Below are 22,966 nucleotides of genomic sequence, written 5' to 3'. Positions count from 1 at the left end.
CGATTCCCAAGCCCAGGACGCGGACGATGACGCCATATTTGAGGCTTAAATCAGGAAACAAACACTAACCCTAGTGTAAGACAAGTCCACCCTGAAATTGGAGGCTGACTGCATACCCTAGTATTGGACCAGTCAACCCTTCAAATATGGACGCCGAAGCCATACTCTACTGCCCCCCCCTTTGTACTACCTGTAGTACTCGATGAGTTGCGGCCATAGTATTAACGATGACAGGAAGCATTATCAGGACCAAAGTCGTAAAACTATGAATTGGTAGTCCATTATCTAACACCTAGGTTACAGACCCTCTTACGTCAATCGGCATATCTCTCCCCCATTCATAATGGGTTGTGGAGTGTATGTTGACGCGAGTATTTGATCAGCGTTTGATTGGTGTTTGTTATCGAAAGTAGCAAGTTGTTGATCCATCTATCAGTAAACCAACATCGCCGGTAAATAGAGGATAAAATGGGGTTGACCTAGTACGACCTTTCAGTGTACCCATATTTTGACTATTTTATTTATTGTGTCTGTTTATGTGACGCATCAATGTAAATATAACGGAATTTTATGAGACTGTCATTAAAGTGAGAGGGTTAGTGCTATAGGACCAGGTTTAATCAACCATTTTCTACATTTGAAAATGCCTGTACCAAGTCAGGAATATGACATTTCTTGTTCATTCGTTTTTGATACGTTTTGTTATTTCATTTTGCCATGTGATTATGGACTTTCCGAATTGATTTTCCTCTAAGTTCAGTTTTTTTGTGATTTTACTTTTTGCAATGACTGAGACGTGACTCCTTGTTGGGTTGGAAGACGACGATGGCAGTTTTTAACGACCTTGACTGGATATAGCTCCCTCGCGCGGTCGGTATGGATTGGAAGAAGATGAAGTTTTTTTATCGACCTTGACTGGCTATAGTTAAAGCCCATACACGGTTGATTGGATGGGCTTTTCTCTTTCACTTATATACCAGTGGTCGACGAATACATTATTTTCTGGCTAGATTTAAGAGTGTTCCTTAAATGTTTCCGCACTGAACACGATAATTCCTTAAAACACTCCTATTACCAACAACCTGGTCTATAAGTTTTCCCCAAACGTAATCTGCATGACGTTGTCTCAAGCGCTTAATATCTATTGTTAGAATTAAATTCATCTTATTTGTTACTATATATCGAACAATAAACAAGGCAGAATATCCTAGAAACAGGAGAAACAAAACAAACATATGAACATCAAAGAAGAAATAAAACAATGCTGTAGAAAAGAAAATATGCAAATTACCTTGCAACTGAAGCAGAATTTTCTGCACATAAAGGCGACTTCAAAAACTAGTATGATATCACCAAAACTCTTAGTAGACGTAAAACATCTTAGTCAAAACCAGAAAAGGATAAATATGGAAAATTATATCCAATCTTAAAAAGCAGATAGAATGAGAACTTTATTTTTCAAAATATAGAGCAGAATCAGACCAGTCAGTAAGAGTATTACCAAGGGATGATTTGAGTATGAAAAAGATCTATTCAATAAAAAAAAAAAAAGTGAAAATGCAATCAAATTGTTTTGAAATTTAGAATCAACAGACAAAGATGTGCAAAGCTTTCAAATGGGATATCAAAATTAATTCTAGAACACAATCTGACATGCAGAAACTATACTAAGAGAGTTGTTTTAGGCTCATTTTCGCTATACCAGTTGTTTCGCATTTAGATCACATATCAAATACTATTTAACATGACTTTGTTCATTGGAAATTAGTAAGTGGCTTTTGACTGAGCGTATTCGTTTAGTTAAATGATACCAAGAGTTCCCGAATGAGAATAGATGTGATCACCACACTACTCAACATATGATTCGTATATGTAAATCATCTGATATCAAATGTATATCTGTGTCATTTTATGTTGGTCTCTTGTGGACAGTTGTCTCATTGGCAATCATACCAAATCTTCTTTTTTTTATATTAGTATGATGAAGGTTTGGTACTGCTAATCAAAAACAAGTTACTATTTTGAAATCGATAAGAAATCGAACTGACGTCACCGACGTAATATTACTTGGGGGGAAAAGTAGCTTATCATGCTTCCAAAGGGGAAAAATAGGACTGATCCAAATGTTCCCCCATTACGCTGAGGGGGGAAATTTGGATCATGCCAATTTTTTTCCGGGGGGGGGGGGGGGAAATTGGACTGATCCAGTTTCCCCCCCCCCACCCCGGAAAAATTGGCATGGGGGAAGAATGACTATAGGACACCGGTACTTTATGTTTTAAACTAACAAATGTACAGATTTCAATAAAATATGATATATTTAAAAAAAAATTGAGTCCTTCTGCTAAACTTCCACTCGATATTTGTGAAACTGCTGACTTCGTTGTATTTTGTATCATTTCGATTATTATAAACAGTTGTTGTCTGTTACGTATGTTCATTTCAGTACCAGCTGTTTTCACTAAGTGCTCGTATGCGTATCTGTTCTTTAAATCATTTCCTGAGCTGGAGAAGTACTCTATAAAATACAAATTTATTAAATGATTGATATGAAAATTATCTGAATCCATCAGCAATAGTGTCTTTAATTTATGCGGAATAGGCGCATTGCTGTGTAGTTATTTTGAATAAAGGCAAAAAATTGTATCGATGTTCAAATCTGGATTATGGTTTACCAAAATAAAAATTAAGAGAGCAAACAAAATATGAGGACTTTTGTGAACTTCAAACGACAAGGTAAACGTCTCCTGCTATCAATGCATCATCCGCGATGGCAATCCATATTCAATGAAAATGTCCCACACGATAACATCTTATTTTAAGTTCTTTAACATGAAAAACCATTCGGTAGTTGATTGCGATATCTACATTACTTACCAGTCAACTAGTTTAAGAACTTGTGTTGAGTGAATGTCATTCAAACTTCATCATACGACTTTTGGTACAGTTTTTGTTTAAGTCGACATAGTACGTATCGGAAGGAGGGTGGCGTTTTATCTTATATATGTCATTGAAAGGAGTAGAGAGCACGCGATTGCTGAGTAAAGGGAAAAAACAATTGGAAAGTTGTTTGCAGTAAATTTCTTTTTCTAAAATATAAAACATTTGAAAAAAATAAGGTTGATTTACTTTGCGCATAAAATAAATACATACGTTTAGAATCCTTAGTTCATTACAGGAAAAAAAAATAATTCAAAGAAATATGATTTGTAGAGTGAATTCAATAACACTGCTGCTTTCGTGTTTTTGTTCTGTATATCTCATGCGTTTAACGAGTTTCAACCGTTTAAAAAACATGAGTATGATAACAGCAAACTTCAATTTAGGAACATGAAACATGACAAATCAGGGTACATTATTTTAAATTAAAATTATACAATTGAGGATGGCGAAGAAGAAATATTTTTTATTGAGTAAATATAGCTCGTATAGTGTTATATGGTACTTGCAACCTGGGTGTTGTTTATTTTTCAGTTTTCTATGTTGTATCATGTGTACTATTGTTTATCAGTTTGTCATTTTCATCTTTAGCATTGGCGTTGTCAGTTTAATTTCGATTTGTGAGTTTGATTGTCCCTCTTGAATCTTTCGTCTCTTTTTTGCAACACAATGGCGGGGTTCGTGTTGTTCAGTTTTTAGTTTATCTATGTTGTGTTTTGTGTATTATTGCTGACTGTTGGGCTTTTTCTTCTTTTTTGGGCCACGGCGTTGTCAGTTTGAGTTCGACTTATGATATTGAATGTTACTCTGGTATCGTTTGCCTCTCTTTTGTACTGGTCAATGACTAATGATCCCTCCGTCTTCAGATTGGTAAACACATGGTGTGTATCTGCGTCTTCCTCGGTAAGGGAAAGGTTTGACGCCGTATTTTTCCCTGTAAGTTGTTTTCCTCAATCCATGAACATTTTGTTCGTTATCTTTTTCATCGTTTCTCGATTTTTGGTTCATAATTGGCTGTAAAGTAGATATGAATAATGTTTTGACATTTCAATATCTGTTTAGGGTGTACGTTTGGTCCATTATTACAAAAATAGTTTTTGGTTGGGTTCGTGTTGCTTAGTCTTTAGTTTTCTATGTTGTTTTCTGTGTACTATTATTTGTCTGTTTTTCTTTTTTTTTAGCCATGGCTTTGTCATTTTATTATTGATCTATTAGTTTGATTGTCCTTATAGTATCTTTTTCCCCTGTTTTTGAATTCGACAACACGAATCATTATTTCATTATTTTACTTTTATCAATAATTAACAAAAAACAAATCATACTTTGATTAATCAATATAACTGTGTTATAATAAATAATTGATGTAAAAGCAATTGGTTTAACTGACCTATAACTTTTTCCGAATAAGTACCTACAAATTACCAGATTTGTCCAATAGAAACAGGTTCTGTTAACTTATTAAGGCATGTATCCATCAAAAACAAATAATACTTTAATGTTTTAATATATCTCGTAGCTAGTGACCCTGTAACTGTGTTATAATAAATAATTGATGTATACACATGGAAAAAAGTATTGCAACACCTTGATTTTTTAAAACTTGAAAATTCAGCCTCTTGTTTTTGGATGAAATATAATAAAATATGTGTATAATATTATTGAAACATAGTTTATGATAACATTGGCATTGAAACGAACAAAAAATGTTTGAAAAAAAATGATTTATATAACCACAATTTTAATAACAAAATGAAGTGTTTTTGTACAAAAAAATGCATTTTACAACTTTTACTGTAGTCGAACTTTACAATGTCAGACATTTCAAAATTAATCTTCAGATGACTGTTCACATCATGGTTGATCGTTATACGCCAAAGCATTAGTACTTTGTGCGCAGCCTCCATTCAAACGGATAACCGCATCTAAACGTCTTCTGATTCCTGCCATAAATCGACTAATTTGTTGCTAAGGTAGCAGCAACCATTTCTGATGAAGGGCATTGCTTATTTCATGATGTGTTTGAACTGGAGTGTCCTTTCGCGCACTTTTTGCCCAATAGTGTCCCAAATATGCTCGATATGGTTCAAATCCGGGCTACGATCGGGCCAAGGAAGATGAACCGAATTCCATTTGAACATTGGATCTTCCTCCACGATGCTATTTTCCAACTTTGGCGAGCTCTGCACTACATTGGATACGGAAAATTCTGTGTCTGTTAGTAAGCAAAGGTCTCCGAAATGGTCTTATCGCACAATAACCAGTAGCGATGAGTCGATCTCGAACAGTTCTTGTTAAAAGGCTCCTGTATGACCACCACTCTCTTTTTATGATTGTCTTGTATGCAATGGGTTTCCTTCTGACCAACCTTCATTATGCTTGATTTTCCCTAGCAAATGGTATAGGGGGTCTTCATTATCTCGGAAGGTCTTTAACAGCGTTTATTGCCTGATTTTTATTCTCAAAACGACTTATAGTGGAATGGTGATAACCAACAATACGTGCAGTTGTTACAGCGACATCCCTGCTTCTCTTATGCTGAAAATCTGCCATCTTGCTGCAGTTAATAGTTGTCAAGGACCCATTACAAGGTGTCAATCACATTACTTTAAAAAATTGGTTATTTAAAGTGTTGAAAACAATGAGGATAAAACATCTGTTTTGCTGTTTACGGGTACAGTAGCTGCATGTGCAGATAAAAACTTATCGAGTCGATATTTATTGATTAAACTCAGGTGATACATAAATAATGTTTAACTAGTTCTTTTTTACCAAATTACATAACAAAAAAATAAAGAGTGTTTTTTAAATTTCAATTTCAATTTGGTGTTACAATACTTTTTTCCATGTGTATATAAGGAATTAGTTTGACTGACATATAACCTTTCCAAATAATTACCTACAAATTACCGGACTTTTCCTATTGAAACCGATTCTGTTAACTTACCAAGGCATGTACCCATTAAAAAAAAGAATAAAAAAAATATGAATGTTCCAAGTGGTCCTCAATAAACAGAAGCTGTGTAAGCTTACCAACTTACTCTGGCGTTTCATCAAACTAAAGTTTTGGGCTTTTATTAACAAAAAATTACAAACGGTTAGTATATCTACCTTTTTTTTTTTTAAAACGAACTTGTCCTTTCTATTTCTACCTTGTTGTTGGTACCATTTACATGTATACCATTTCATTACAGATTTTCCGATTTGAGTTTTCCTCGGATACTATACACAAGGCTTTTGAATATTTACAATACGGATAGAGCTTTAGAATATACACAATGTTTAGTCATAACACAGTCAATGCTGTGCAACGGAAAAACTCCGATCTTTTTCATTCTTCTAAAATTCATATTTCGGATCTTATTTTACCTTATTATAATCATACACAATCTCAAGAAAATATGCATATTAATATATCTTATGTTTTGGGATCGTACACGTGGATATTTAACAAATAATGGTCAAGAAATCATTTCTTTGTTACCGAAACTCCCACGAACATTCTCAGAGCAAACATTATATCATGTCTGTCATGTAGTTTAAGAAAGGGGAAGGCGATTGAGACGTGAATCTTTTAAATAAAATGGCATAGTTGTATAATATCTACGTATACGAACTTGACACAAATAATTGGTTTTTTACGCAATATATTGAATAGCGTTAGGAGTAGTGATGACACAGAGATGCACAATAATGTTTTTACTTTTTTAAAATACAAAGACACAAAAAACAATTCTCAAAAATACATGCATACGCGATCCAAATATCATAACCGAATTTTTAGACATGTCCAATGTAGCACGGCGTTGTCAGATATATGCCTTAATTATTCCTTAGTTATGCCTTCTGCCAACGCCGTGCTACTCTAGACAATTCAAACTTAATATTTGATCCATAATTTTTAAACCAATACACATGTTTCAAAGGGATGTTGAACACAATACTAAGTATATAAAAGATGGACTTTAAGTCTATACAGTTACTTTCTTTCACTTGCAGTATAAGTATTTTCTAACCTTTTTGTAGGCAGCAGAAATACCCTTACAAATTGGTCGGTTTATTTCCGTATCAATCGATTACACTTTAACATTTGTAATACTCAAGAACATGTGTAACACACACTTACTGTGTTACGATACTATACGGTATAACAGCGTTATAGAGTGGAAATGGTGACATTACAAATATATTAATGACGTCGCCGAATATTTTAGAGTTTTCTGCTTATGATCAAATTTTCAGGGGATATAGCTGGAAAGCTAGCACGGTTGCAAAAGACTTTATTTGCACCAAATTGAATGAATTTGTCGTTTATTTGTGAATTGCATTAACTTTTTTAAATAAGTTCTGTGGACCAAAAAATAAGAAAATCATGATAAAGTAAAAATATCAGCCTTTATAATGATTTTCCTAATATAACCTTTTTATGATTTTCTTAAGATGGTAACTAACACTACAGGAAGATAAATCTGTAAAATCAGCTAAACGTTTTAATTACGTTGTGTTGTTAAAAGAATATTAAGCTTCTCAATGATCAAAATAAGTGTTTGTCAAACTGCTATATAAGCAGTGTAATTTTACTGGTACATTTGTAAAACGGTTGGTTCAAATTTTTTGAAATTCTTATATTTTTGTCAAAAGGTCAAAATTTTAGGAAAATTAAACGAGCAATTTATTTTAGTTAAAGTGTTGGGTACTACCTTAATATATCCTTTGTCATTCTGGCGTATCATGGTTTTGATTTCATCAGCTTGTATCTGGAAAACAAAAACGGTTACTCCCTTTTTTACTTCATTTTCAGATGTCATTTTACAAGCGGAATCCACATATAAAATATACAAAAATGTTCTATAAGGTAGTTATTAACGTACACTTCGCTATAAATGTATGTTTTTACATGTATTTACTACCTTCAGTTATACAACATTTAGTAAAACTGATGAGTGCAGAGCATGCAAAGTGCTCATGAAAATGCCTTAAATCCACGTATCAGTTAAAACCGTATATGAATCAGGATAAGCGTTTTATCTAGGATTACCAGTACCCATCGTATCAGTCGGAACCGTACATGAATCAGAATAAACATATTATCTACATGTAGAATTACCAGTATCCTTACTGACTAATAATATATAACAAGTTCCAAATACTGTTGAAAATGACAAACTATAACATTATATTTCTAGAAGTTTGGATTTTCTCGCTTCTGCTGATGAGCATATACGACCATTACATTGTAAAGCTTCCTCGTAATATTGATAGGCTGTATCCTTATCACCGGATATCTCATAGCAAACTCCAAGTATTGTTACTGAATTAGATAACGTACTTGAATGAATAAAATTCCGTAACAATACTGTTAAGTACAAATCACGTAAAGCCTGTTGTCTGTTGGATATATCACCAATATGATGATAGCATAGAAATCTAAGACAGTTAGACATCACAGTAGGCGGTATATCCATGCTGCGGACTTCCACCTCAAGCTCAAGTTCCATTGGTATTAATGATGATTGCTTTGCGTACATAACATTACTTACAGTTGTCATTCTCATCTTGTCATTTAGTGTCATTGTAGAATGTACAAGCTTTCCGTAGTTATTCATATCGACTTCACTGTAGTTTGCAAAGCGAGTTATTATCACAGCAGCTGAACATCTTGAAAGAACATAATCTGTCAGTTTTAGTGTAACATTGTATTGTCCTGTTACATAATAAAACGACGCGTATAACAACCAACCGGATACAGCATCTGTTTTGATACCATCTTGTAAATGTCGGTGATAACGTCTGTGTATTTTGTAAGTTTCAGTATTTGTTGTTGGTGGTGGTAGTAATTGTGCGATATTTTGATTAATTCTAGCATTATAATATTTAAATACATCAATAATAAATGTAGAATGTTTGGTCTTAATTAACGATTCGGTAAACATCAGTGACTTCAAACATCGTGATATGTCGTTCATAAAATACAGCGCATTTATTCTATAAAAGAGAAAGTCTAACCTGATGGACAAATATTTACTATTTGTTACCAATAAAGGAAACGTTTCAGTGTTGTGCGGACATAAATTGTTTATCAATCCATCAATTCCATCGTATTTGATACCATCCAATACATTTATAAGTATTTTATTGTTATCTAGATCGATCTTTCCAAAGAACATGTTGTGCTCAGGTATGAAATAGTTTGGACAGTAACACTTCTTTACCCATGATATTAATTTATCTAGGCAGTGAAAAAAACAAACAAATAACTTCGATAATTTTAACGTTTCAATGTCCAATTCCTCTGAAACCCAGAACAAAGCTGTCTTCAGAAAGTAAGAACACAACAAACCTTCAACATGTTTGTTTTTGTTAACGATATGCTTTAATGTTAGTTTGAGAAGACAGTAACATATAAGTTGAGTAAAATTAAACGAATGCACAAGTTGTTTTTCTGCCACAGAGAAAGATAGTCTCCATAAATCATTACAATCTGACACAAGTCTTGGTCCAATAGGTACTAACAGACATCCGTATTTTTTTATCTTGTCAATGGCAGAATTAGGTGGCCATTGCTGTCGATTTCGCGATACCCATGGTATTGCATTGTGCGGTAAATATTTACTTCTAAAGCAGACTGCAATATCAACGTTCTGACCTCGATCTGACAAACACGGGCCGTGTTGAAATAGCTCCTTCTCTGGCACAATTTTTTTAATATCACAAAAATTCACTGATAAATATACATCTTTTCTAGTGTTTTTAAAGTATTCATACGGTTTAAAGTCATTTTCCATATCCCCTTCTGTCAGTAATCGGAGTCTGGTAAATCCAGGATGATCAGCATCAGTTTCCATCAGAAATGTTTTACTATGTTCTGGGTGTTTCATATGCCTTACATCCCGTATTACTTCTTCGTCTTTGAGGATACACATCAAATCTGCGTCACTTCCTGGCAAATCGATTCCTTCTGCTAAACTTCCACTCGATATTCTTGTGATAAATGACTCATCTGAATTATTTGTCATATCTTTAATGATAAATAATTGTTGTCTTTTGCGTATATCTCTTTCAGTTCCGACTATTCGCACTAAGTGTTCATACAAGTATCTTTCTTTCAAACTGTTTTCACTCCACGATATGTAATCTATAAAATAAAATCTTTTCAATGATGTATTTGAAAATCGTGTATAAAAGGTTTTTTTCTTTATATTTATATTTCTGATTTTACCACACATACTGTGTTTAATTTATACAAAATAGGTACATAGCGTCATGAATCTCATTAATTGTAAATTAAAGCAACAGTTGATTATCAATTATGAAATCTCGAAAATCGCCTGAAAAGATAAACAAAAGTAAACAAACAAAAACTAAGAAAAATTTAACGCATTTCAAAACGAAATAGATCTGGTTGATTGACAGGGTTTTGCGTATCCTACTATGCACGCAACACCCGTCAAGCGAATCCCCATTCATGCATATGTCATATTCGGGAGGATAACAGATCAAGAGAAAAACATTTTTTTAATATTTCTCCCTATGTTTGCGTTTTAACGCAAATCATTTGCTAAATATCGCAAACATTTTTGCTAAATAACGAAAACATTTTTGCTAAATAACGAAAGCATTTTTGCTAAATAACACAAACATTATTGCGGAATCACGCAAACATTTTCAAAACAACGAAACATTTGATAAATAACGCAACCATTTTTGCAAATTAACGTTAACATTTTTGCGAAATCAGGCAAACCTTTATTGACAAACCCTTATCTTACCTCCTATACATTTCTAGGAATATGATTGGTTATAAAAGCGTCCGCGTGGTGATTGTGTATATTTCATTTGGAATTAACTGACCTCATATATACCGTATTAGGACACTAGCACACTATGTAACTAATAATATTCATCTTTTACATCGTATTTGAATATTAAAAATAACAATTAATACATTTATACGTGCACCTGCATAAGGTCAATGTCTATCCAACACAGCTCATATGTGAACGCCATTCGAAGTGATTGGTAAGCAATGGGTAGGACAAATAAATGGAAATGTAATGGATCACTTTTCGAAAAGATTCAGGTATCGAAGTCACCCGACTATACTAATATTGACTAAAAGATCAAAATATGAAGCAAACGTCACATCAAAAATAGGTCGAAAAAAATATTTCGGTGAATTTGACAGTTTAATGTAATTAATCCTACATTTTATTGCAGTAAAACATTTTATGTGTCATAAACTTTTGTCTCGAGTATTCCAGACCACCATTATTTTGTTTATCTGGGGTTTTTATTATATATTTTGGAAACTTGAGCTGACCTGGTTACTTAATCATGTACACAGTTAAATAAGAGGGGACATTTGATTGGTTAACTTCATGTGATTGTTATTTTCTTATATGCAATGAAATGTTATTTAGTACTGGACAGGATAACACTTTACAGTCAAGTATTTCTTTATTTGAAACAAAGATGTTTTTTGTGTTTGTGTTCATAAAATCGTATACGATTAACACGATTAAACCGTTTGCAAGAAAATATGAATATGATAAGTGCAAACATCCCTCTAGGAATATGATTCAAAAAAGTAAAACCACAAAAAAAAGGAACTCAGAGGAAAATTCAAAACGGAAATTCACTCATCAAATGACAAAATCAAAAGCTTCTATACATGCATCAAACGGATGAATAACAATATTCTAGACTTGGAACAGACATTTTCTGATGTAGAAAATAATGGATTGAACTTGGCTTTATAGCTAGCTACCATTCACTTGTATGATAGTCGTATCACATTCCATTATATTGACAACAAAGCGTTAACAAAACAAACATATGTATATATATATAAACAAGTCTAAATTGAAAACTACGTTCAAAACTATGATTGCGTTGGATACAAACCGAAATTTTTATACGTGTGCATGTAAAACCAATTTCGTTGTAGAAGGGTCTAAATACAGCACAAACTACATTTTCTGAAAGACCAAAAACGTAAAAAAGTATATTTAAACAAAACACATTTGACTAACAACTAATGTTCTTTAACCCTGCTGACTGTTTTTGGCGATTGCCAAATAAAATTGATCACAAGATGTAACAAAATGGATCTTAATATAACTTTAATACTAAACAGAAAACAATAAACTAGAGGCCAAGATGTTATGCCACAAACATAAGGTGTCAATATGTTTTTGTACACCAGATCCGGATTTCGACAATAAATGTCTCTTCAGTGATATTAGGGATCGAAACGGTATTTGGAAGGCCATGTATAATTTACCCTCATTTTTAGATAGAATCTTGAGTTTTAAGGGTCAATAGAATGAACGGATCATATAAACCGGAGGGAAAATATGATACAAGCCAAAACGAAAAAATATAAACAAGTCTAAATTGTAAACTACGTTCAAACCTATGATCGCGTTGGATAAAAATCGCAATTTTTATACGTGTGCATGTAAAAAAAAATTCGTTGTAGAAGGGTATTAATACAGCACAAACAACATTTTCCAAAAGACCAAAAAAGGGAAAAAGTATATTTAAACAAAACGCATTTAACTAACAGGTCGAACAACTGATGTTCTTTAACCCTGCTGGCTGCCATTGACGATTGCTAAATAAAATTGATCACAAGATGTAACAAAATGGATCTTAATATAACTTTAATACTAAACAGAAAACAATTAACTAGAGGCCAAGATGTTATGCCACAAACATAAGGTGTCAATATGTTTTTGTACACCAGATCCGGATTTCGACAATAAATGTCTCTTCAGTGATATTAGGGATCGAAACGGTATTTGGAAGGCCATGTATAATTTACCCTCATTTTTAGATAGAATCTTGAGTTTTAAGGGTCAATAGAATGAACGGATCATATAAACCGGAGGGAAAATATGATACAAGCCAAAACGAAAAAATATAAACAAGTCTAAATTGAAAACTACGTTCAAACCTATGATCGCGTTGGATAAAAACCGCAATTTTTATACGTGTGCATGTAAAAAAAAATTCGTTGTAGAAGGGTATTAATACAGCACAAACAACATTTTCCAAAAGACCAAAAAAGGGAAAAAGTATATTTAAACAAAACGCATTTAACTAACAGGTCGAACAACTGATGTTCTTTAACCCTGCTGGCTGCCATTGACGATTGCTAAATAAAATTGATCACAAGATGTAACAAAATGGATCTTAATATAACTTTAATACTATACAGAAAACAATTAACCAGAGGCCAAGATGTTATGCCACAAACATAAAGTGTCAATATGTTTTTATATACACCAGATCCGGATTTCGACAATGATTGTCTCTTCAGTGATGTTAGGAATCGAAACGGTATTAGGAAGGCCATATATAATTTACCCTCATTTTTAGATAGACTCTTTAATTGTAAGGGTCGATAGGATGAACGGATCATATAAACCAGAGGGAAAATATGATACAAGCCAAAACGAAAAAATATAAACAAGTCTAAATTGAAAACTACGTTCAAACCTATGATTGCGGTGGATAAAAACCGCAATTTTTATACGTGTGCATGTAAAACAAATTTCGTTTTAGAAGGGTATAAATACAGCACAAACAACATTTTCCAAAAGACCAAAAAAGGGAAAAAGTATATTTAAACAAAACGCATTTAACTAATAGGTCGATTAACTGATGTTCTTTAACCCTGCTGGCTGCCATTGAAGATTGCTAAATTAAATTGATCACAAGATGTAACAAAATGGATCTTAATATAACTTTAATACTAAACAGAAAACAATTAACTAGAGGCCAAGATGTTATGCCACAAACATAAGGTGTCAATATGTTTTTGTACACCAGATCCGAATTTCGACAATAAATGTCTCTTCAGTAATATAAGGGATCGAAACGGTATTTGGAATGCCATATATAATTTACCCTCATTTTTAGATAGAATCTTGAATTTCAAGGGTCAATAGAATGAACGGATCATATAAACTGGGGGGAAAATATGATACAAGCCAAAACGAAAAAATATAAACAAGTCTCAATTGAAAACTACGTTCAAACCTATGATCGCAATGGATAAAAACCGCAATTTTTATACGTGTGCATGTAAAACAAATTTCGTTGTAGAAGGGTCTAAATACAGCACAAACAACATTTTCCAAAAGACCAAAAAAGTGAAAAAGTATATTTAAACAAAACGCATTTGACTAACAGGTCGAACAACTGATGCTCTTTAACCCTCCTGACTGCCATTGGCGATTGCCAAATAAAATTGATCACAAGATGTAACAAAATGAATCCTAATATAACTTTAATACTAAACAGAAAACAATTCACAAGAGGCCATCAATATGTTTTTATATACACCAGATCCGGATTTCGACAATAATTGTCTGTTCAGTGATGTTAGGAATCGAAACAGTATTTAGAAGGCCATATATAATTTACCCTCATTTTAGATAGACTCTTGAATTTTGAGGGTCGAAAGGATGAACGGATCATATAAACCGGAGGGAAAATATGATACAAGCCAAAACGAAAAAATATAAACAAGTCTAAATTGAAAACAACGTTCAAACCTATGATTGCGTTGGATAAAAACCGCAATTTTTATACGTGTGCATGTAAACCAAATTTCGTTGTAGAAGGGTCTAAATACAGCGCAAACAACATTTTCCAAAAGACCAAAAAAATTAAAAAGTATATTTAAACAAAACGCATTTAACTAACAGGTCGAACAACTGATGTTCTTTAACCCTGCTGGCTGCCATTGACGATTGCCAAATAAAATTGATCACAAGATGTAACAAAATGGATCTTAATATAACTTTAATACTAAACAGAAAACAATTAACTAGAGGCCAAGATGTTATGCCACAAACATAAGGTGTCAATATGTTTTTGTACACCAGATCCGGATTTCGACAATAAATGTCTCTTCAGTGATTTAAGAGATCAAAACGGTATTTGGAAGGCCATATATAATTTACCCTCATTTTTAGATAGAATCTTGAATTTTAAGGGTCAATAGAATGAACGGATCATTTAAACAGGAGGGAAAATATGATACAAGCCAAAACAAAAAAAAAATAAAAACAAGTCTAAATTGAAAACTACGTTCAAACCTATGATTGCGTTGGATAAAAACCGCAATTTTTATACGTGTGCATGTAAACCAAATTTCGTTGTAGAAGGGTCTAAATACAGCACAAACAACATTTTCAAAAAGACCAAAAAAATTAAAAAGTATATTTAAACAAAATGCATTTAACTAACAGGTCGAACAACTGATGTTCTTTAACCCTGCTGGCTGCCATTGACGATTGCTAAATAAAATTGACCACAAGATGTAACAAAATGGATCTTAATATAACTTTAATACTATACAGAAAACAACTAACTAGAGGCGAAGATGTTATGCCACAAACATAAGGTGTCAATATGTTTTTGTACACCAGATCCGGATTTCGACAATAATTGTCTCTTCAGTGATGTAAGGAATAGAAACGGTATTTGGAAGGCCATATATAATTTACCCTCATTTTTAGATAGACTCTTTAACTGTAAGGGTCGATAGGATGAACGGATCATATAAACCAGAGGGAAAATATGATACAAGCCAAAACGAAAAAATAATAACAAGTCTAAATTGAAAACTACGTTCAAACCTATGACCGCGTTGGATAAAAACCGCAATTTTTAAACGTGTGCATGTAAAAAAAAAATTCGTTTAGAAGGGTCTAAATACAGCACAAACAACATTTTCCAAAAGACTTAAGAAGTGAAAAAGCATATTTAAACAAAACGCATTTGACTAACAGGTCGAACAACTGATGTTTTTAACCCTGCTGACGGCCATTGGCGATTGCCAAATAAAATTGATCACAAGATGTAACAAAATGAATCCTAATATAACTTTAATACTAAACAGAAAACAATTAACCAGAGGCCAAGATGTTATGCCACAAACATAAAGTGTCAATATGTTTTTGTACACCAGATCCGGATTTCGACAATGATTGTCTCTTCAGTGATGTTAGGAATCGAAACGGTATTTGGAAGGCCATATATAATTTACCCTCTAATTTAGATAGACTCTTGAATTTTGGGGGTCGATAGGATGAACGGATCATATAAACCGGAGGGAAAATATGATGCAAGCCCACACGAAAAAATATAGACAAGTCTAAATTGAAACTACGTTCAAACCTATGATTGCGTTGGATAAAAACCGCAATTTTTATACGTGTGCATGTAAAACAAATTTCGTTGTAGAAGGGCCTAAATACAGCACAAACAACACTTTCCAAAAGACTTAACAAGTGAAAAAGCATATTTAAACAAAACGCATTTGACTAACAGGTCGAACAACTGATGTTATTAAACCCAGCTGACTGTCATTGGCGATTGCCAAATAAAATTGATATATATATGTATATATATATATATATATATATATAAAATGAACATAATCATGATAATAGATAAAAATTACAAAAATAGGGTTAAAAAGTAAAATCCCCCCAAAAAAATGAACTCAGAGGAAAATCTAATCGGAAATTTTATAATCACATGAAAAAATCATAAAGCAGTCAACAGTATGTTTTAACCTTAACCACTAAAACAGAACACAAAACATATGCAACAAAGAAGCACAAAAGCAAATGTCACCTTTAAGTAAAACAAAAGGTTTCATTGAATAATGATTCTTAAATTAAATTATTACTAGTTAAATAGTACATGACACACGTAAAATAGCGTTAACTATATACAGGCACGTCTTAGACAAAAAGATAAGAAATTAGTAGTATCCTTTAAATAAACTCATCATAGATACCAGGATTAAAATTTTATATATACACCAGACGCGCGTTTCGTCTACAACAGACTCTTACCAAAAACGTTACGTCCCGTCGTAAAGATGATGTTCTCTCACTACATAATACACAATTGGGTGATCATGTTGAACGAATCTTTTCCTTCGAATTAGAGACAAAGAATACTACAGATATAGTAAAGTCTACCTCATATCTTGACTAACATCTAGAAATTGACAATGAGGGCCTGTTGAAAACAAAACTCTACGACAAAGAAGATGATTAATTTATCTTCCCAATTGTGAACTTTCAAGTTCTATGTAGCAACATTCTAGCAGCGCTGCATACGGAGTATAGATCTACCCATTGATACGATATTCCCGGGCCTGTTTTTCCTATCATTGTTTCCTTGATAGAGGATTTCTAATTACAAGGCAGCTATTAAACCAAGAGTTCGTAATTTTTACAGACGCCATCACGAGTTGGTTGACCGTTATGGAATAACCATTTCAAAGATGATATCGGATTTGTTCCTTCTGTCGTAACTACAATACCCTTCCCTTTTCACGAATGTGACCTACCAAATTATACTATTACAGGGTTTGTAATAACATAAGCAATACGACGGGTGCCATATGTGAAACAGGATCTGCCTACCCTTCCGGATCACCTGAGACCACCCCAGTTTTTGGTGGGGTTCGTGTTGCTTAGTCTTTAGTTTTTTTATGTTTTGTTGTCATATTATTATTTGTCTATTTGTCTTTTTATTTGTACTGTCATGGCGTCGTCAGTTTATTTTCATTCTATGAGTTTGACTCCCTCTGGTATCTTTCGTCTCTCTCTATAGAATCTAAACAGACACAGTCTTTCGCTAATCTCGTGTAGATCTAGAATTAGCACATATTCCTTAAAACGTCGGAGGAAATTTATTCTCTGCAATCTGTGAACATTTATATCATTACAAACGTGTGGTTATTTTAAAAACGTTGTTGTCCGTAGTTGAACTGTACTACTAGGAAAATTTATAAAAATAAAGACACTAATCATATTGCCAAATTTAAAAGCTCAAACATATCAAACAAAGTGACAAAAACTGTCGTATTAATGACTTAGTACAGACAATTGTGTTAAATATTTAAAGTTTTGTGTAAACAAGCAATTATAATTTGAAATCCCGTATAAGGTAGAGAACCCGACTTAACTTATAAAAAAATAATCAACTAAATGCGACATTTCTTATTCGTGATAATGTATTCTGCTATGGGCAGCACATACTATAGAAGAGCAGTAATTTTACAGAAAACCGTAGACGTTTTTGGCACAACATTTTTGAACTTTTGGTCCTCGATGCTGTTCATTTTTGTTCTTGTTTCGGCTTTCAAACTTTTGTATCTGGGCGTCACTAGTAAGGCATGTGTAGACAAAATGCACTTATGGCGTATTAACAATTTCAAACTTGTTGCCTTTTGTTAGCTATTATTCGTGTGTTTCTTTGTCAATTGTGTTCTATTTATTTGTATTGTAGTCCTGTAATGTTGTGTTTTTTTAATGTTATATTTCACATGGCCATAAAAGAGGGAGGTTTGGTATGACACAAAACCAGGTTCAACCCACCATGTTTTCCTTTAAAAATGTCCTGTACCATGTCAGGAATATGGCCATTGTTATATTATAGTTCATTTCTGTGTGTGTTACATTTTAACGTTGTGTTTCCGTTGTGTCGTTTGTTTTCTCTTATTTTTGAGTGTGAATTCACATTACTATAAGACGTGTCACGGTACTTATCTATTTCAAATTCATGTATTTGGTTTTGATGTTATATTGTTATTTTCATAGAATTTTGTCTTATGCTTAGTCCTTTTCTGTGTGTGTGTGTGTGTGTGTGTGTGTTACATTTCAATGTTGTGTCGTCGTTCTCGTCTTATATTTAATGCGTTTCCCTCAGTTTTAGTTTGTTACCCCGATTTTGTTTTTTGTCCATTGATTTATGAACAGCGGTATACTACTGTTGCCTTTATTTACATTCCAAATCACCTAAAACGTCCCAATTTCCGGGAAGTTCATCTTGCTTTATATTTTGTGCCTCTTTGTCTTCTTTTATTTTAACTATGGTGTTGTGCACTTGTCTTTCGCTAATGGCTTTCGATTACAAGCTCAATACCTTCCTGTCACGTTTCTTAATTTGTATTAAATAAAAATGGTGTCAACAACTTTAATTGTATATCATAGAGTTAAATTATAACAATGCCATTACCTTTTATGCAATATCTGCTGTTCTCTAAGTATTTCATATATTCGTCGGATATTTTGTCAGGATATCTTATGTTAAGTATATACTGCTCGTGTGCTTTCCTTCTATCTAAACACGCTTTATACATTCGTTCAAACTGTCTGATTGTCATCCCGAAAACATCATTTGAGATAAATATCCCTCCGTCTACAGATCGGTAGACTGATGGTGTGTATCTGCGTCTCCCACGATAAGGAAAATGCTTAACCCCGTATTTTTCCAAGTACGTAATTTTTCTCAATCCACGTACATGTTGATCGTTATCCTTTTCATCGTTTCTCGAGTTTCTATTCATGATAGGCTGTAAATTATAAATTTAATCTACAATAGATACTGTGAATGTCTACAATTTACCTTCAGAATGGAGTACACAACAGTACAGATATGATAAGAAAAATGTTTTGAAAGTTCAATATACCTGTTTAAAAAGGTTAGTTATGTCCATTCCTGTCGAAATAGGTACTAATACAAAAACCAAAGTTACCCAGTATCCAATTTATGTTTAAATCTTTTTTTAGAAACAAATAACAATTAGATCAAATCAAATTTGAATTTCTACTAACGGTTTTTAGGAAATATTGTTAATATTTAAAGTTTTAAAAAGACCGCTGTAATTCAAATCACATACTCTTATCGCTACGGTACACTTTTATATGCAGATATCTAATCTAAACAGTTAAGTTGCCAATGCATATAAACCGTTTACATAAAGAATACTATTATTACATGTAACAAATGTAGTCAACAGCTATTTTGTCGCAAATTCACTAACTGTGTAGATACTTGTACTGACATTTTTACAACCGTCCCTGCACCGGTACCTAAATCATCAGAAAACAAAACAACACCACAGAACAAATCAGTTACACTTTAAATCGTGATTGTAGGTTAAGCATCAATAAGCAATTGCATCTGTATCAAAATGAAAGGCCGATTTGTTAAAATTCCAGAAAAGGCCATATAACATGCGTTAGCAATACAAGGTGTTCTATGACTAACTGATGTAAGATGTTCTGCGGTTAACATTATCTTATCTTATCTTATAGACGATAAAACATTAAAAGACTAGGACAAATACAGATATACATATATTCAAAATGAGAAAAACAGCATCCCATTTGATTTCGTTCGAAATTATTTGGCTTGTTGAAAAGTTACATGGTAAGGTACCTTATGTGCATAAAGGTTGTTGACAACTAAACAAAGTCAATATAAAAAAATCAATAGTCTTGGCCTTGTGTTTTGTAGGAATACCTGTTCAACGTAAAAAAATAAATAATGTGACGTATGTTCATGTTCTATAACTAGCATCTATCTGGCTATTTAAAACATCCTTACCTATCTTATCGAATGAAAAGAATTCACTGCAAAATGGCTCTAGCTCTTTATTTAAAATATCTGTTCAGCATAATGTATTGAGATATACAAAAAGATGTTGTACGTTTGCTAATGAGACAACTCTCCACAAGATACCAAATGACACTAAAATTAACAACCATATGCCACCGTACGGCCTTAAACAATGTCCATAACGAATAGTCAGCTACAAAAGGTTCCGAAATCGAATAGTCAGCTACAAAAGGTTCCGAAATTGTTAAACCGTTCAAACGAGAAAAATCACGGCCTTATGTATGTACAAAAAATAAGCGAAAAACAAATATGTAACACATCAACAAACGAAAACCACTGAAATAAGGCTCCTAACTATGGACAGGCACATACATACAGACAGTTTATATTATTTATTTACGTTACATATTATGTCATTGGAAAGAATATTTAATGAAAAATCAAACTTACCCTTTGCTTCAAACAGTTTTGAGTGTAACATGTGTAATTTGAAAATAAAATGGACGCTTCAATCGAATCAAACCAAAATCCCCACTTTCGTTATACAAATTAACCTAACCAGCTGTCGTTCAGGTATATTACAAGTTCTTTTCAATTCATATTTGATATCATCATCGCTTTGTTAAACATCTATTATTAGATACTGGATCATTTTAAACGATATATGTATCATATTAACCGGTAAAACTGGTTTCAACTTATATATATTTATATCAATGGGCCGATTAACTAAATGTAAACGACTGTGGATGTGAAATTAATATCCTTGCCATTAGATATAGTGTTACAACATCGTTTCGTGATAACATCTATCTGTACTTGATCATTTAAACATTTTTTACATCGTCCTCGGTAACGTGGCATATGCATATTTACTGATCTGAAACGTACATAACCTCGCCCGAATGAACATATAGACATTTGGGGTCTGTTGTTCAACTTGTGATTAAACTAATCATATGATTAGTTTTAATCAGTCGTTAAAAGTTAATCGCATGATCAGTAAATACAATGATTAAATTGCGTTGTTTAACTTATTTTAATCATTGTATTTACTTATCATGCGATTTATTTTTAATCATACAATTACGTTTGGGTAGTTAGCAAGTGTTTTCCACAATGCATTGTAAATCAGGGCCTATATAACTACCCTTTTTGCATTAAATTATAATCTTCTTCTGTTAAACAGTTTTTGGGTGCTAAAAATTATTGAATAAATATCTTATAACATGTTCAAATTCATTTTCACAGTTAAGTTTTGTTTCAATTTCATCATAAAATGTTCTTAAACGGAAAAAATATTTCAGTGAAAATAAGATAAACGGTACCAATATTCCTGCACCAGATGCGCTTTTCGACAATACATGTCTCTTCAGTGTTCTGAGTATATTCCGATTTGTTTTGTCCAGGCTGTTTACCATGAAATGGTTTAGGGTACATTTTGTAATAACAAATATTTGTATTTCACTTAAATTATTTGTATCATGCAGCATGTGATTGTCCTAACTCAGAAATAATGTCAGTGATTGCCTTTCCTCAATAAGAATTAATGCATCATTAATGTTGTTGATAGTGCAACCATCTTTACATACTAAATGACGAAATCATTGGGAACAAAATCTCCATTGACGCGTAGATGAAGAGTGCTTTCTCTCACGTCCGCATTTCATCAAGTATGGCATGCAAGTCTTAGATGCATGATTATTTCAATAGTTGTTGGTGGCTTTGAACTAGCTGTCAGATAACTGTGAGTACTCTCAGATCTGTTCATTGTGTCTTTTTGTGTCGGGATGTATAAGTACCCGGCCACGTCTACTTTTATTTTTGACCATCTGATGAGTTGAGCCTTTTTCAACTTATTTGTATAGTTCGTTCTTATGTTGTACTGTTATACCACTGTCCCAGGTTAGAGGGAAGGTTAGGATTCCGCTAACATGCGTAGCCCCGCCACATTATTTATGTATGTGCCTGTCCCAAATCAGGAGCCTGTAATTCAGTGGTTGTCGTTTGTTGATGTGTTACATATTTGTTTTTTCGATCGTTCATTCTTTTATATAAATAAGGCCGTTAGTTTTTATCGTTTGAATTGTTTTACATTGTTTTATCGGGGCCTTTTATAGCTGCCTATGCGGTATGGGCTTTGCTCATTGTTGAAGACCGTACAGTGACCTATAGTTGTTAATGTCTGTGTCATGTTGGTCTCTTGTGGACAGTTGTCTCATAGGCAATCATACCACATCTTCTTTTTTATAAGGTTAACATGTAAAAGATAATTTTAACGGATGATGTAGATCGCAATATATAACAGAACTTACATCACTTGTAGTTCCTACGGCATTAGATATACAGAGGGACAATTATAAATATTCAATTGTGTAAGTTTAACGGCATAATGCTCAGTCCGTCAAAGTTACAATTTAGTCAGGGTATCTTTTCAATGATTTTTTTTTTAAATTAAAATAACGACTTATTCGGGACATAATTTGACAGTAAACAGTGATATCATGGATATATATATATATAGCAACCAACGAAAACCACTGAATTACAGGAACATGCAAATAGCCGATTGTTTACAAGTATCAGA

General features: G+C 33.0%; 1 protein-coding gene across 1 annotated transcript; it reads right to left on the bottom strand.

Moving 5' to 3' along the window:
- Positions 1 to 7,987: 7,987 nt before the first annotated feature.
- LOC139499336 (uncharacterized) lies at positions 7,988 to 19,323 on the bottom strand. Its single transcript, XM_071288005.1, has 2 exons — positions 18,994 to 19,323; positions 7,988 to 10,072 (listed from the first exon to the last, which is right to left on the bottom strand). The coding sequence occupies exons 1-2, from the start codon at positions 19,139 to 19,141 to the stop codon at positions 8,112 to 8,114; spliced, it is 2,109 nt and encodes a 702-aa protein (XP_071144106.1). The 5' UTR covers positions 19,142 to 19,323; the 3' UTR covers positions 7,988 to 8,111.
- Positions 19,324 to 22,966: the final 3,643 nt, after the last annotated feature.

The sequence above is a fragment of the Mytilus edulis genome, chromosome 12, assembly GCF_963676685.1.
Source record: "Mytilus edulis chromosome 12, xbMytEdul2.2, whole genome shotgun sequence".
Classification (NCBI taxonomy): Eukaryota; Metazoa; Mollusca; class Bivalvia; order Mytilida; family Mytilidae; genus Mytilus; species Mytilus edulis.
Note: the sequence above shows the minus strand (reverse complement) of the source record. Positions and strands in the feature narration are given on the sequence as shown.